This window comes from Epargyreus clarus, unplaced genomic scaffold, assembly GCF_041222505.1.
Source record: "Epargyreus clarus isolate Ecla_fem2 unplaced genomic scaffold, WU_Ecla_fem_2.2 ptg000004l, whole genome shotgun sequence".
In the NCBI taxonomy this organism is placed as follows: domain Eukaryota; kingdom Metazoa; phylum Arthropoda; class Insecta; order Lepidoptera; family Hesperiidae; genus Epargyreus; species Epargyreus clarus.
In genome coordinates this window covers 7,120,498-7,138,075 of record NW_027332212.1, presented here as the reverse complement: position 1 = coordinate 7,138,075, position 17,578 = coordinate 7,120,498, and the positions used below count along the sequence as shown (strand labels likewise).

Below are 17,578 nucleotides of genomic sequence, written 5' to 3'. Positions count from 1 at the left end.
TGTTAATATACTGTAATAGCAATATTTGTCCATGTTTAATTAAATTACATATACCAAAAGCAATTATTAAATTAATAAATTAGCTAGTTTATCACTTTAAGGAAGGTAATTAAGGCAGTCATTATTGCCAGACTAAAATTCAGTAGCGAAGTTATAGGACTAGTGACTAGTGCGGAAGGAAATAAATATACGCTTAAAACTATTTTAATGTTCAAAACATTATTTTAATGCAAAAAAAAAAAACAACATATTTCGGTATTTTGATTATGTCTTTATTCCGAAAATAACTGTTGTAGAATATATTATGTATGTCATAATAATTATTCGTATATAAATTACTTAATCATAAAAAGTAAAATTTCGTAACTGAAGAATTATTTTAATAAATTCAAGACTATTTCATCAGAAACTAAATCAATAGGCCCGTTACTTCCAAATTAGCGGCATTATGCGTTCTGACATAAATATGTGCAACCCGGGAACAAGAAATTGCGCCACTGCAAACAGAAGGTAGCAGGTAGCAGTGTTATAGTCAGATCGAGTTCAGTGTAGTCAGAACTGCAATACCGGTCATTGTCGCCTTGTTTTAGTTTATCACTGGCGTAAATATAGTGTATATTTCATACAGATTGGTATAATATCTAAAAGTGCATTTTGAAATGGTGAGTGTTATTCAGATATTCATAATTTCACTTTATACTGAGTAATTGTATTTCACAGCTACAATAATAATGTAAATACCTAGATTACTTGAATTTATTGAATGTTCGTTTAAACTTAGTATTGTAAATAAGATATCGATATCGATAGATCAATATTTATCATGAATCGATATTTATGCTAACACAATATTGTCAATAAAAGTTCTATTATACAGCATAGACTTTTCAAATGTGCGTGAACAGCCAAATCCGAAAAAAAGAATAGCTAAGTGGTTAAAGAATTACGGGGTTAAAGAATTAAAAAAAAACCTGCACAATATATATTTTTTAAATAATCTATTTATAATTATATAATAAATCTATTCCCTAGCCTTTCGACTGGGGTAATAGATTTATTAAAAGGGTTTTTACCCTATCACTGCATTTTGAACATATACCAGTATACCTACAATTAATACATAGTTGTAATCTACGTTACAATTGTCAATCTAATGTGTCCACTGTTTACAAATCATGCTGTTATCGAGGAAAAAAGCACTTAAATACGTCGAAAGTTTTTTCACATTTCTGTTTTACTTATGTGGGTGAATTAGAATATATTTTACAGTGTAAATTACTCGTCTTTTATATGTGGTTCAAAGTTAAAATTTATGTAATATTGTGTTGTATAAAAATAAATGTATTGTTGACGTGTTTTACTTTATTTAAGGTTCCTATGGTCAAAGTTTATTGTGCACAATCAAGTTTAGTGTGTAAATTCACTAAATGTGTAGATTGAAGAAAATACATTAAATTTGATTGTTGATTGACTTTCAAAACTGATTGATGATTGATTGATGTACAATAAACTATAAACTAAATAAATCATAAACTATAATGTTTTAAATTTGTTTCAGGCTAATTTGCATCTTATTTTAATTTGTGTGATCGTCGCAAAGTTTGCCGAGTCTGCAAATATTTTGATGGTTATTCCTTTCACGTCAAAGTCTCATTATATAATGCTTAGTCCGATTGGCTTGGAATTAGCAAAAAGGGGTCACAACGTAACAGTCATTACAGCACTTCAAGAACGGAACCCCCCACCTAACTATCATCAGGTATTGGTTGAGAATAAAGAAATATGGGACGTTTTAGGTACGTTATTAATGTATCAGATAAGATTTATTATCTCCGTACGATATTATGACTAATATTAGTTTCAAAATGATCACCAAAGCCACTGAATTTAAATTTGTGAGGGCGATTGAAATGTCGAGCTCTCGATTGGAAATTTGCACAATGGTAAAAACCCTTTCGCCTATGGACAGCTGCAACTGATTCCTATAGAACAGGAGTTTTACATACAACCGATCACAAATGGGTTGCTACTCTTGAGCTAGTGTAACCATCTTAGTAGGTAGATGGTCGTCTTATATGTAAGTCATAATGGAAGTCAAATTGATTGTACAACACTTAGCGGTTATGACGTACATATTCCAGTATTACAAGTTTGCGGTAATTTGCACATTTCGTATGCTTTTCAAGATTGGTGTTATCAAACTCTTGACTGTCAGAGATAGCTGCCGATGATTTGACAATATTCATTCTAATATTATAATCCTGTTTATTTATTTTATTTTCAAGTGTTTATATTTTAGGTACGAAACGGCCTGTGATCTTCGATATGACTCAAAAATCCTTTGAAGAATTTCTCAACGAGGTTCTATGGAGGGGCGGCTTAGGTTTTGTTGAAGTGGCACTGAAGTCCCCTCACTTGCAAGAGTTCTTGAAGAAAAATAACACATTTGACTTGGTCATAAGTGAGCAATTTTACCAGGAGTCTTTGAATATACTGGCATACAAGTACAAAGCGCCTCTAGTACTCATCTCGACGTTAGGCAATTGTATGAAACACAATTTTGTTGTGGGCAATCCCTTGCAGCTTAATACTGTAATTTTTGAAGCTTTGCCTTTAAAAGACCATACAAGTATTTGGGGAAGACTAAGAAATATTTATATCACGGTGTATGAATATGTATGGTGGAAATATTGGTACTTAGGTAAACAAGAGGCTTTGATGAGAAAATACATACCAGACTTGGAAGAACCTGTGCCTAGTTTGTTTGAAATGCAGAAAAATGTTTCCTTACTTTTAATCAATACTCACTTCAGTTTTGATCCTCCTATGGCTTTGTTACCAAATATTGTAGAGATTGGTGGTATGCATCTTACAAAAAGCAATTCAAGTCTTCCGAAGGTAATCAAATTTAACATGATGACAAGTATTAGTGGGCTGATTAAAGCGCATTAATTATTATTTGCCTAATGTGGCACTATTGATAATAATACAGACCACTATGTCTGTATGGAGATTTTAATACAAAAATAGCGTTTATGGGCCACAGTAAACACATGGCTCACATGCTTTCTGTACAATAAATGTTTGATAAATAGAAATGTAAATAATTTATGAAATTGTTTTTAGGATCTACAAGCAATCCTTGATAATGCGATGGATGGATTCGTCTACATGAATTTTGGTTCCAATGTAGTCATTTCAGAGATGGAGGAAAAAAAATTAATGGCATTATTTAACGTATTTAGAAAACTTAAACAGACCGTGCTAATGAAATGGGAAAAGGACACGTTACCGAATAAGCCACAGAATATTGTCATGCGGAAGTGGTTCCCACAGAAAGAGATTTTTGGTATGTTTCAATTCCATAATATGTTATTTGTAACCGATACGCCTACATACATTACTATAATTCTATTTCTTCTTCCAAACAACGAAAGTTAAGATGAATGTTTCCGAAAAACGCTTTTGATTTAGAAAAATGTTATTAAACTATTTCTCATTACTGTTTTTTAAATTCCAGCTCATCCCAATATTAGGGTGTTTATATCACACGGTGGACTAATTGGAACTCAAGAAGCAACATTTAACGGAGTCCCAATCTTAGGGGTACCAATTTATGCTGATCAGTACAATAACTTGGATTTGGCGAAGAAAAACGGATTCGGAAAAATTTTAGAGTATGAAGATATAAATGAAGATAACCTTGAAGAAGCACTAAGCGAGATGCTCAATTATAAATCTTACAAACTGAATGCAGAGGAGATGGCAAAAAGGTTCCAGGACAGGCCAATGACACCATTGGAAACAACTCTATGGTGGTTAGAATATGTCATTAGGCACAAAGGGGCAACCTTTCTGAAGAGTGCAGCGGGAAACATGAGTTGGTTTAAATATTTTATGTTAGACGTTTACCTTGTAGTAATAACGACAATTGCAACACTAATCTGTCTTATACTTTTTGTGGTAAAAATTATAAGAAAATTACTGGGAATAAATATTAAAATTAATTTGAAGAAAAAACAGTCCTAATAAGAGTTCCTTATGTATGCAAAAATACTTAAGTCCCGCGATAGACATTTTATTTGTACTTTAAATAGAACGAGATAGAAAATTGAAAGACGCGATGGAGTCAAATTTAAAAATGATATATCAACATGTGACACCGTAAACTTCCATACCATGGAAATACTTCAAGGGCACTGACAGAAACTATTTCGAATCCTTCAAATCTCATTGTCTCTTCTTCTCTTATTATTTGTATTATAGTGTGATAAGCATCAATTTTCTCAAGCGTATAGAATAAAATTTAATAACGGGTAAACTTTGTGAAGAACTACATACATGTGAAAATGAGAAATATACTTACATAAATATAATTTTACAAATATATTCAAATTGTTTAATTATAGTATTATTTTAATTAATTTTTTTGTGTTATTTTTATAATAATAATAATAACATGGTGTGTTATTTTTATAATAATAAGTGCCCATTTATATAGTCACTGGCTAGTATGATTGTACGAGTTAGCATAAAAAGAAAAAATACGTGTGGCACTCGGAGACTGCCGCGGTAAAGCTATTACATAGCATTTTTTATGCTATGAAAACGCTCAGAAGGAATTCCAGAAATACAATACATTCTTCCATAATCATCAACATTTACATTAATACATCTTTATCCGCTATTTTATCACATCTCCATTATATAAGACATTGCAAATATCAGCTATAAAATATACTTCACGCAATTTTAAGATTTCCGCACGGATTATAAAAAAATGTGTATTACTGCCATCTGTGTTCAAGTTGACGAATCAAGGTTATCAAATAAAATAATAAGGAATGTAGAATAATACTTTATTCAATTATATCCATATTTTTCTATTGACAGTCAACAACTCGGTTGCCTGGGGACTTGATATCCATCAAAGGTGTTATTAATTTTCGTTACGAAATTTCTCGATTCGGTCGCCGCGCTCAAAGCCCGCGATAAAAGCTATGCAATAGCTTAAAAAAACGCTCTTGACGTTTGAGTTGTATTAAGCGCGGGAATAATAAACTTGTAAAATGGTTTAAGAAATAGTTTTATTCTATTACAAATAAATAAGTACATTTTTCAGGATATTTTTTAAGGTCATATATAAAATCAGGGAGTTATAAAATTAATAGCGATAAATGATAAATTGATCAATGCCGAAATTCAATTATATTCAATCTTGTTTTTGAAACATATAGTATTACACTTACGATTTATATTGCTGCGTCCTAATTTTTATCGAGTGCTCTGGGAGCAGTTTCTCTTAGAAATAACGGTAAGAGTTTTTTGCCATTTTAAGCATAGTAGTAAGTGTGCAAAGATTGCAAAATATTTTCTTAGTATAAAACACTTAACAAAGAGTTTCGATAACAAGCGACTTGGCTTACTTGAAACTGTTAGCCATTTTCTCTGTAGCCGAAAACTACAAATTTGGAGTAATTTATTTTTAATGATAATTATCATATAAAGTAGTTATTTGATTTCATGTTTTTTACTGTATTTTTTTTGTTAATTGTATGGTGTTATCGTTTGAAATAAAATGAAGGTAATAAATGTTTGTTTATTATTATTATATTATATATAAAATTCTCGTGTCACAATATTAGTTACCGTACTCCTCCGAAACGGCTTGGCCGATTTTTACCAAATTGTATATGCATATTCAGTTGGTCTGAGAATGGGCTATCTATTTTTCATACCTCTAAGTGATAAGGGTTGTTCACCCTTAACATTTTTTTATTTATATGGCAACACAACGTTTGCCGGGTCGCCTAGTTAACTATAAAATATCCCTCATGCCCTGATCAGTATATAAGTGTTAATGGGGGAGACTTGGATCGATGTATAGTGCATGCATGTCTCGTATAGATGTTCATGCATGTTTCAATAGAGAAACATTAATCAAAAATATCCAAAAATAGTCAAACTGTCCATATTTTCATTTGGCCATCATCATCAGTCCTTAGAAAATCACTGCTGAATTAAGGGTTTCATTATTATTTTTTAATTTTATCACCATATTTGTGCGTATGTTTGCTTAGCAAAGGATAGTGATAAATCCTATAAAAAGTTTAATTACCTTAAAAAAACAATTAACTTTAATAGATCAACCGCTTATTTGCAAATAAATTACTCTAATGCATTACAATTATCTAAATTAGTTTTATTGTTGGTGGCAATGAACTGAAATTTATTGGAATAAATAAATTAATTCCTAAAAGAGACCTAACATAACAAAAAACATGAATTTGAATAAATAAAATTGATAAGGTAATTGCCATTTGAACAGTTGAAATTGTTAAACTTCAAAGTATCTGTCGAATTATATGGATTACGAAAGCTGTCAATAGAATAGGCGCTATTTTTTACAAATAAATATTTTACAAAACATAGACTATGTCGGGTTGGTAATAAAAATGTATGTATTCTATGTATTATAATCTTACAAGAAAATTATTATTAAAAAAACTAGATGAGACAAAAAAAAACATAAATAAATAATATGGATTGGAATTAAATATACTGATAGGCATAGTTAACATTTAAATAATATAGATTTAAATAGAATTATGATTTAAATACAATATAATTTCCTTTGTTGATTAAATTGAAGAACGATTTATTAGTTTTTTCATACAAACTTGAACGACTCTTTCTGGTCTGGTAATCCTCTTGAATACAACATAAATATTGACTAATATTTTTAAATTATAATATCTGAAAAAAATACCATATAACGTATATTATTCACTTTCGCAATTACAAATAAAAACGCGTTAGAAGTACACTCATGAATCCGCACTAGGATTCCTTGTGTCAAGGTTCTCATGGACATTTACATAGATGAACAGAACAGAAATTTAAATCGGATATCTTGTCTAGCCGGGGATTGAACCTGGAACCCTTTGCGCGTCAGGCCCGTGTATTACCCGCTCCGCCACACAGTCAAACAGATAATCCGATGTCATGACGTATTTATATATAGTTCCATGACGCTGCAAATGTTTTGCACATGGAAATAAATAAGCACGTTGAACGATAATAGGTCTGGGAATGACCTGCTGGTTCAACGTAATAGCGCAAGTATGCTTGGAAGGTTTTGAGTTCCGTAGTAATAATTAGAATTTCTTTTGTGTTGTGCACTTTTTGTGATGGGTAAAAATGTAAAACTCGCGTCAGGACACGTGACCTGATCGGAAATTCGTAAGACTGTCATGTTTGTGTACGATAGTGCAATAAATGAATATTGTATTTTACCACATAAATGATAGTACTTTTTATACTACTAATTAAAGCAATTCGTGCAAAATTATTCCTTAACCATACCAAAATATAAAAAATGCAGAACGTTAATATTCAAGCTTTCACTTCTGCCGGCACTCCTGTACCCTTACCACGAGTTTTTACGTTTTGACCAATATGACTGTTTTGGTATTTGTTTACGTATTTGCCCGTACAATTTCTAATCAGCGCCCCTAGCGGATTGTGTCATAACTTGGAAATTGTATGGGCCAATACGTAAACAAATACTAAAACAGTCATATTTGTCAAAATGTAAAACCTCATGGTAAGGGTACTCGAGTGTAACCCGTTGATATTTTTCTCTTGTGTAAGGGCTCGAACACAAAACTGCGATGCGACGCGATGCGAATTCGCAACGCAGAAAATTGCGATGCGAATTGCTGCGATGCGATATCATGCGGCGTAGTGTCTCTCAGGGTGACCAACAACAACAACCACTGTGCGATGCGAATCAATTCGCAAGTTATTGCGATGCGTCGAGGGAGCTCGCAGATTTTTGCGATGCGACGTCGCATCGCAGTTTTGTGTACGAACCCTTAGCCAGTAGTAGTGTTTAAGTGTTAGGTAGTATTTATACGATTTATACGCCCAATGACACAGCTCAGCACGCAGGGGCCGGGTAAAGCGCTTGCCTAATTTTAGACGTTACACTTTTTACATTCCTATAAAAAATATGAAGCGTTCCGACTTAATATTTTTTCTATCAACAACATTATAGAGTTATCCTTATAATACATTATGGTATGTGAAATACTATTTGTATTAACAGAAAAAATATTAAAGTGGCTATGTAAATACAATTTAACAAACGGTACAGACCTTAGGAAAGAAACACATCTGTAGCCCACCTCATTGCCCCTGTAGTTCCGGGACCAGAATAGGGCCCTGTTTGTCGTAAGAGACAACTGAAAGAGAAGGGTTTCGGGCTTACGGACGGCAAGAGTGGGAGCTCGGTCCGTCCGGCAAGAGACCCCGGGAAGGACCGTGGTACGTGTGGTCGCATACCGTCGTACACATCGGATAGTGTGCTGAGCTTCAGGCTCACCTGCACGAGGCCAGGGCAACGTGCTCATAGGACTACGGTTGCGTTCCTTTCAAGATCCCAGAGTCCCCTATTTGGAGTACATTGCGCATAATGCACTATGCAGCGACCACTTACCCTCGGTTAAACTGCATGTCGATTTACTAACTTAAGAAAAAACAATGTAATATATCAATAATTATATATTACTAAATAATTCTACTGTGTATCCATCCCTAAGATGTCTGATATGTATTCTGTGGCGAAGCGGAACGTCTAAATTGATGGAACTCTGAAGGCCGTCTATACTACATTATATTTAGTTATTTCAAAGCAGTGACTTGATCACTTATAAACCAATCAGTTGTCCATGGTATCCGATCCGGTAACATCCAATATTTCTGTATCAGTTATGAAGGTTAATTAAAATAATATTTTGAGTTAAAAATATTTAAAAAAATATTAAAAATGGTAAGTATATCAAACTATATTATATTATATTATTTTCTTACATAACATTTGCTTGTAGAACAATTGTGTAATTTTATTTTATAAAGGAGAATGCCCATTCTTGGTACTGATTTTTCTCATGCGTCAAAATGAAAGTAATATTAAAATTATTTTTTGATTTTTTTACATAATTTGTCGATCAGAATAGTTTCTTTGAACAGGGGATTCCATTTAAGACAAAATAAGACGAAATGTTGATTGTTGTTCTTAAAAATTAAAATGGCGGAATTTTATACTCGGAATTCAATAAGATCTATTAGTGTTTTGACTAATGATTTTTCTCATGCATCAAAATGAAAGTAATATTAAAATTATATTTTGATTTTTTTACATAGTTTGTCGATCAGAATAATTTCTTTGAACAAGGAGGTTCCATTTAAGATAAAATAAGACGAAATGTTGATTGTTGTTCTTAAAAATTAAAATGGCGGTATTTTATACTCGGAATTCATTATTTTAGGTTTTTAGGATTATTTTAGGTTTTTTTACCTACTACCTTTAAAAGTAAATGGAATATGTTAATCGAACTACATTATAGGTACCTACTATCAGTTAAAACCGACCATCAATCTATCGTCGGATATTTTCGATTTTGAGGTTATGTAACATTTCGGTAAATAACTTCAGAACCCGGGTGCTGATCTAAAAAATAATTATTGGTGGTAGAATTTGGTTAATTATACATCGTCCACAACAAGATTCAATTTGATGCAACTCTGGACGGCGGTCCATACTTTCATGGGCATTGTCCTTTATAATTTTTTTAGAAGAAATATTAATATAATTTTTATAAAGAAATATTTCGTTTTAAATTAAATTGAAAATATTTAACTAAGCTCAAAAGAGATATATGCAATTTATTTTATTTCCTGTTTATTCATAAAAATAATTGAAAATAAATATTGAAGATATTTATTGTACGTAGAATTGCGTACAAAATTCAAATGTGATTATTTCACTTATTCATTATTGTCTTTAAATAAAGGAAAATAATATGTACAAACATAAACAGTCGAAAATATAAAGGCACGAAAGAAATTTTTTTCTGCGATTATATGTATTCATTTGAGTTTTGATTAATATTTTCTTCCTGAAAATAGTTAATTACTAATTACATTTGTCACTTTATAATGTGCAAATAAAATTATAATTACATGTCATAGCATAATTAAACTAATCCACTTAATGATATGATAATAATATGATAGTTAATAGTTAATTTAACACTGTTTTTGTTATGATTCATATTACAAATATAAATGATATACTTTAATTTGTTATGGCAATCAGTTAGTTGGTTTTGGGTTTGGTGGAGTTGATTTTATAATGAAAATATTATATTATAACTTATTTAGGCTTGTTAAAAAGATAAATTAAGGTTTTTAACCTTAGAGGCAGCAATTTATTAATACTTTGTATTTTCCCCAGACATTGATTGATTATCTCAAAGTAATTTTGAATGCAAGAATGATTTTTTGTTCTTTAATTTTAGGCGTGGATTTTCCTGATATTTTTATTAAGCTTAACAATTTCCTGTGAGGCATATAATATTTTATATATAGTACCGTTTACATCTAAATCTCATTATATAATGTTAAGGCCTTTAGGCCTAGAATTAGCAAGAAAGGGTCATAATGTCACCGTCATAACGGCGAACAAGGAAGCTAGCCCTCCGAGAAATTATAGAGAAGTTATGGTTGTTAATAAGGAAATTTGGGAAGTTATCGGTAAGTTTTTTTTAAATATTATAGATGTAGCAAGGTCCCATGCAGCCCATCTATTGGTAAGTGGAACTACCGTCCCGTACCTGGATACTTTTAATTGATAATTGATGTTGGATAGGATTAGACTCCTACTTGAGGTAGGCCACAGATCGTTGCTCCTAAATGATTAGGTAGGAATGCTTGAAAAAAATAAAATAAGATGTAATCATTATCATTTATTAACAGTCGTCCTTGATGGGGGAAGTTTAAAATTATTCGACAAGAATTGGTCATTAACCCGTACCTTCAACAACCGTCCCGTATTTGGATGCAATGTGTTTAATTGAAGGTAGTAGAACCCTTTGTGGTTCGACTCAGGGGTTGCAGCGCATCTGTGGCCGACCTCAGGTAGGAATATTTAATCCTATCTGGGGTTGATTACAGATGTCCATGGGCGGCAGTAGCCACTTACCATCAGGTGGGCTGCATGCTCGTCTGCCACTCTTATATTATAAAAAAAAATGTACTTCAGGCGATAAGATGAATGATGTTTCAAAGATATAATACTATTACGATCTGTGTGAAGAACCAATTACTATATTATTTAGGATTATATGTTTAATCAAATAGAAAAAGTTATAAACCAGTGATCAGAGTGTAGCTGCCTGTGTAAATATTTAATATATGCATATGAGGCTGAGCAAAAAGAAGACAAGAACTTTTTTGTAGAGATTTAATTTCCTACAAGATTATGAAAACGGAAATTAGAAAAAAAAATCTAGATGATTTCAACTGAAAAATTAAAAAAAAGTTTTTTTTTCAATGCATTTTAAATGGGAAAAGGGACTACCCATTCTCAATTTTTAAGATATCAAGCTCAAATTTTAGATTTTTTTGTCTATCAAGTAACTTTTTACATGTATTTACTAAAAAAATATTTTTCTGACTCAGTCTAATGTGTTCCCTCGATTGTGGAAATCTTAATTATCGTAAGTTAAATCGATTTTGCAACGTTACTTTGGAGAAGGCTTAAGTATTTCATCTTAACGCCTTACAATAATGGTGTACAAACACAATAGGTAAGAAAACGGGCAAGTACGTGGTGCTAACAATTACTCAAACGAAAGTGTTATTAAAACAATTTATATAATTTGCATATTTCAGGCGGCGAAAGACCAAACGTATTCACAATGGTCGATAAAAGCGCTGAAGAATTTCACGACATAATTTTTTGGAGGGCCGGAAGTGCTTTTACAGAAGTAGCTCTGAATTCTAGCGACGTACAAAACTTTCTGAAGGAAGATAACTCATTCGATTTAGTTATCGCTGAACAATTTTTCCAAGAGGCATTGTACGTTCTATCGTATAAATACAAAGCGCCTTTAGCGCTGGTGACTACTTTCGGAAATTGTATGAGACATAATATTTTAACGGGAAATCCTCTGCAATTGAATACGGTTGTATCGGAGTTTCTCGAAATAAGGGATATGTCGAGCTTTTGGGGCCGATTGCGAAACATGTATTTTGCGGCATATGAGTATTTGTGGTGGAAATATTGGTATATGGCGAAACAAGAGCAGTTGGTGGAGAAATACATGACAGATTTGCCAAAACCGGTGCCCAGTTTGTATGAAATACAGCAGAATACGTCATTATTTTTAATGAATAGTCACTTCAGCTTTGATACGCCTGCTGCGTATTTGCCTAATTTAGTGGAGATTGGCGGACTGCATCTGTCGAAAAGCGAATCCAAACTACCTGAGGTAAGCGTCCTGTGTAATGAATCCTTAAAACTAGTATACAGTTCATCTGATGTTGATTACTGTCGGACAATGATATTCGATGAAGTAGATCATTATACGAGCATATCTTATCAAACGATGTAACCTGTTAAAAATTGAATAGTGTCAATCCTTGTTCTTGTTATTTTTAAGTTGTTATTGGAGCATAAATAATAAAATCTTATATATAAAATTCTCGTGTCACAATGTAAGTTACCGTACTCCTCCGAAACTGCTTTACCGATTTTCACAAAATGTTATATTATGCATATCAGTAGTTCTGAGAATCGACTAGGCGCTGCTGTGTTCCGGATTGAAGGGTGTGGTAAGGGAGACAGACTTTTCCGAGGCGTTCCAGCTTAGTTCTCAGGGGTAGCGGCGCATCTGTGGCCGACCTCAGGTAGGAATATCTAATCCTATCTGGGGTTGATTACAAATGTCCATGGGCGGCAATAGCCACTTACCATCAGGTGGAATGCTTGCTCGTCTGCTATTCCTATATTATATAAAATAAGTTAGTCTTATATATAAAATTCTCGTGACACAATGTTAGTTACCATACTTTTAAGCCGTTTCGGAGGGCTTTACCGATTTTCACCAAATTTTAAATGCATATTCAGTAGGTCTGAGAATCGGCTACTATCTATTTTTCATACCCCTAAGTGATGAGGGTTGTTCACCCTTAATTTTTTTTGTTTATATGGTAACACAACGTCTGCCGGGTCAGCTAGTTAATATATATATTTTGGCTCTTGCAACTCACAAGGCAAGGATTTTTACATGTGAAGTGTCGTTGGATTCGTCTAAATTGTGGAAGTCATATATTACTTCCTTTTCAGTTTTTTTAAGTAGTTTTTATTTTGTTTTTATAATAATTATTTATATCACGGCGTGCGTAAATGGACGTTTTACGCACGCTTCGCGTGCGCAAAACCCCCATTTCCGACCCCGTAATATAAAATTTTATACAACACGCGGACGAAAAATGTTTTTCTGACTCGTGTGATTGCAGTCCTAATGTACTATTCTGGTCCATGTTAAAGAGGAAAAAACATGAAACGAATTGAGTTAAACACACATTATTAAATACTAGGACAAAGCTGTCATAGTCATTGTAACAAATTGAGCATAATTGTTGGTTAAAGGAAATATCATAGGTAGAATTACCAAACGTAATTGTAATCGAAGCAAATCTTTATGTAAAATACTCTGTAATTGTTGTCTGATAATTTACAATATGTAAAACCAGTACAATAAAATAGCCATTAACTAAGTATTTTAAAGTAAGTTAAACGCTAATTTCTATGTAAATAATATTTTGTAACCGAAATTTTGATTTTTGAGATGCTGATTTTGATGCTGATTATAATTTGCAATCTACATAAACATTAATTCAGGATTATATAATTAATTCTATAGCTATAAATATAAGGCCTTGACACTTTTCTCATCATTACTTAGATTCAGTTATATTTAAATCATTATGTATATCGCATATAGTATATGGTTATATAAGTATAGTCCGCGCCGAACTGCTAGTCCGCTCTGAATATAGAAACGAGTCGCGTCGAATAGCAAATTGTAGATATTAGCGGGACCTCTCCTGCACCCGTCCGCTGCCCGTTCTCGCCCACGGGTACATAGCTGCGTTAGTATGTCCTTAAGTTGCTACGGTATATACGCTTGTAGTTGTGCGCAACAACTTCAGAGACGACTAGCAGTTTGGGGCGACTATAACATAACTATAAATTACTTCATTTCCAAAATATACTCGTATGTTAAATCATTTATTTTATTTATTTATTGTACACCTTAAACTAAGGGTTACAAAGGATAAACTTAATGCCTAATGGCATTCTCTGCCAGATTCTATTTATGTTTTATGTTTTAGGATCTTCAAAAAATTTTAGATTCCGCGACAGATGGAGTTATTTATATGAATTTAGGATCAAACGTACGCAGCGCCGAGTTACCGGATGAGAAGAAGAGAGCATTTTTGAATGTGTTTCGAAAATTAAAACAAATAGTAATATGGAAATGGGAGGATGACAAATTAGAAGGCAGACCAGCGAACTTAGTCACCCGGAAATGGCTGCCTCAAAAGGATATACTGGGTAGGAGTCCCTTTATTTGAATTAATTAGGGTTACATCCAATTACTTATTGTACGTTAGTTGTGTTATTCAGCTCGATGGCCCAAATGTACCTTGATGATTTTCTCAATGTATTTTTCCTAACACTATGAATATATTTGTATAGGATAAAGATGTTTAGGTAATATCTAACGTTTACGTGACCTTTAAGACGAGTAATCAGAAACACATTATTTACACATTATTATTAGGTTAGGTTATTCAGGTCATTTGATAATTTCTAATAACATCCACTAACTAAGACTGAGATTCAGATTACGCTACTCCTACTATACGCTATTTTAAAGTCGGATAAAGTGTATTAATCTGAACTTGACCATCGTGATATATACTTAAACCCTTTTAATTTTGAAAGAATCTCTTATAACAATTCTCTTTTTTTCCACGAGGAGATTATAAAAGGCTTGATATACATATACTTAGAATACCTACAGTAAAATATTACAATGATTTTATTAATCTATTGACGCTTATAGTTACCTATGTAACTACGAGTATGCTTTAATATACGAGTAGGCTTTAATATCAATAATCTATTCAATATATTATATTGCAGCGCACCCGAACGTCAGGGTGTTCATATCTCATGGTGGGCTGATCGGAACGCAAGAAGCAATCTTCAATGGAGTTCCGATCGTCGGTATTCCAATTTACGCGGATCAATATAACAACTTGCTCCTTGCGCAGCAAACTGGATTCGGTACAGTGTTGCTGTACCACAGTATTAATGAAAATACCGTAGAGAACGCTCTTTTAGACGTCCTTTACAACGAATCCTACAGGATCAAAGCAAAGGAACTTTCAACCCGGTGGAAGGACAGACCAATGAACCCCCTAGACTCAGCTGTGTTTTGGATCGAGTATGTCATAAGAAATAATGGCGCGGATTTCATAAAAAATCCAGCGCGGAATTTGAGCTGGATTGCGTACAGTATGCTGGACTTGTACGTTTTTGTGGCAGCGGTGTTTTTATCATGTGTTTGTCTTGTATATATAATTATTAAGTTTTTAGTCCATGTACCTAAACATTACAAGATTGAGTTTATAAGATATAAAGAGAAAAAAACATGAACAAAAAAACACCAAAAGAAGAATGAAGGTGATTAGAACATTAAGCACTTATAAGAGTTTTAGGCTGGGGTTTACCGAAGTAAACGATTTGACTGTAAGTAGATTAATTGTATGGCAAAATGTACATTATTGTGATAGGTAACTACAGCGATGCCAATCTTTTCGGTGGAGTTGAAGGATGCGGTAAGGTAGATCCGCTTTTTCAATGCGTTTCGCCTTAAGCTTTTATTTTGTGGTTTCGCTCGCTGGAATAACAACGCATTCGTGATTCTGTTCTACATAAAATTAAGAAACAGATATCTATTGTCAGCAGGTTGAGAGGCTGTGTTCTATTAGAAATGCTTCATTCAAATACTATTTCGATTTTTTGTATTAAAGTTTACATTATACCTGTCGGATTTATTTTGCTTGTTTTTGTATATAAATAAATTAATTAAATCATAAAGATATACAATATTAATTAACATAATTCCTTTGTCTATTAACAATGAGTACAACGTACAAGGTCAACAGACTGAATGAAATATGCCCTTTGTGTCCTTTAGTATATTTTATGTTATCATTATTGTCATATTCATAGGATATGCATATCATTGACATGTATTAAGTTAGTTAAATCCATGCGATGAAGGTAGTACATAGGTATGTACTGTAACACTATCAACAAAGGTCTACTGTCTTTTTAAATAGTGTAAGAAATGTGGTAAGAGACGATCGACATATCGGACGTGGAAATGAGCAGGGACTAATGATCTATCGATTGGTGCGTAAGCAACCTAAAATAGATTAATCACGAGATTAATCATAATTAATACTTGATCTTGAAGGAGGAAAGTAGGTGTTATTGTAAAATCATATAGCTATTTCTTAAGCATAAATATGCGTGGTGGAGTGTTTTCGTTTACTACGTTAGTAATTTGTAAGCGTCCCGATATGTATAAGACAGCTCAGTTATCTTATGAGATTAAGTTATCAACTTTTCTATTGTATTTAACAAAGTCACACACAAGTTGCGTCAATATCCAGCTAGAGTGAGCCTCGCGTACTAATAAATGAAATTATCTAAAACAACGTTAACTTTAAGGTTTGAATACGCTCGAGGGGTAACAGCAAATAACCAGACGTCCACTGAAAGCACAGACAACCACGATACATAATACCTAAGACTGGATTGTATAATTAGACAAATATTGATCTTAGCACTGGTATTTGGACAGGGGCGGAAACTTTGTCCGGAAGGGGTTCTTTTAATATGAGACCATGTTATGAATTCCAAATATACCAACATTAACGCTAGCCTTGTTAGTAAAGTTTATATTTTACTTAATTAACATGTATCGTGTGAAAGTAATAGAATCGTTAACTAAGAAATCTTGTGTTACAAGGAAGAAAAAATTAAACGCCAAAATAAATTACAAAAAGGATATTTTACAAAGTAAGGGAAGGCGGCATGTTTTATAAGAATTTTGGCATCAGCAAGTACCTCTGTAATATTAATAAAAAATTGTATATTTCAAAATGATTTAATTAAATTAGTTTCGATTGACTTTTGACGCTATACGACCGCCTTAAGGCACATTAAGATTTTAATGTAGAATTATAAGTAGGTAGAATATATTTTTAGCGTCCGATATTTTGCAGATGATGTTTTAATCACTATTTAAAAATAGATTACCGGTCTTGTAGACTTGTTTTGTAAGAACTTCAAGGTCAAGTTAGGCCTCCTAAAATTATAAAACTCGTATCTTTTCGCAGGCAAAAAATTGGTATTTTTACATCTGGTACATTTGGTAAATATATGTTTGTGTATTGTATTCAGAGTATCTAAGTTAGTAAATCTAATTAGGTATAATCGTAATCCATGATTATCTTGCAGTTCTATTATTAAAACTTGAGCATCATCGCATTTAATATTCGTGTCCAATGCCATATCACTAATAAGATAATATTAAATGACATGACAGTTTTGAGACAGTAGTTTTCCTAATGGAAGTAATTA

The 17,578-nt window shown here is 32.7% G+C and overlaps 1 protein-coding gene across 1 annotated transcript; it reads left to right on the top strand.

The window, feature by feature from the left end:
- Nucleotides 1-489: 489 nt before the first annotated feature.
- On the top strand, nucleotides 490-15,981 carry LOC140757131 (uncharacterized). Its single transcript, XM_073092666.1, has 9 exons — nucleotides 490-662; nucleotides 1,559-1,796; nucleotides 2,300-2,898; nucleotides 3,127-3,349; nucleotides 3,521-4,026; nucleotides 10,365-10,599; nucleotides 11,740-12,338; nucleotides 14,248-14,470; nucleotides 15,065-15,981. The coding sequence occupies exons 1-9, from the start codon at nucleotides 660-662 to the stop codon at nucleotides 15,577-15,579; spliced, it is 3,141 nt and encodes a 1,046-aa protein (XP_072948767.1). The 5' UTR covers nucleotides 490-659; the 3' UTR covers nucleotides 15,580-15,981.
- The last annotated feature ends 1,597 nt before the right edge of the window (nucleotides 15,982-17,578 follow it).

Excerpts from the sequence above, each read along its gene's own strand:
- LOC140757131 (XM_073092666.1), top strand. Across the intron at positions 2,899-3,126 it reads GCAATTCAAGTCTTCCGAAG|GATCTACAAGCAATCCTTGA; the intron begins GTAATCAAATTT and ends AATTGTTTTTAG. Across the intron at positions 4,027-10,364 it reads ATTTGAAGAAAAAACAGTCC|GCGTGGATTTTCCTGATATT; the intron begins TAATAAGAGTTC and ends CTTTAATTTTAG.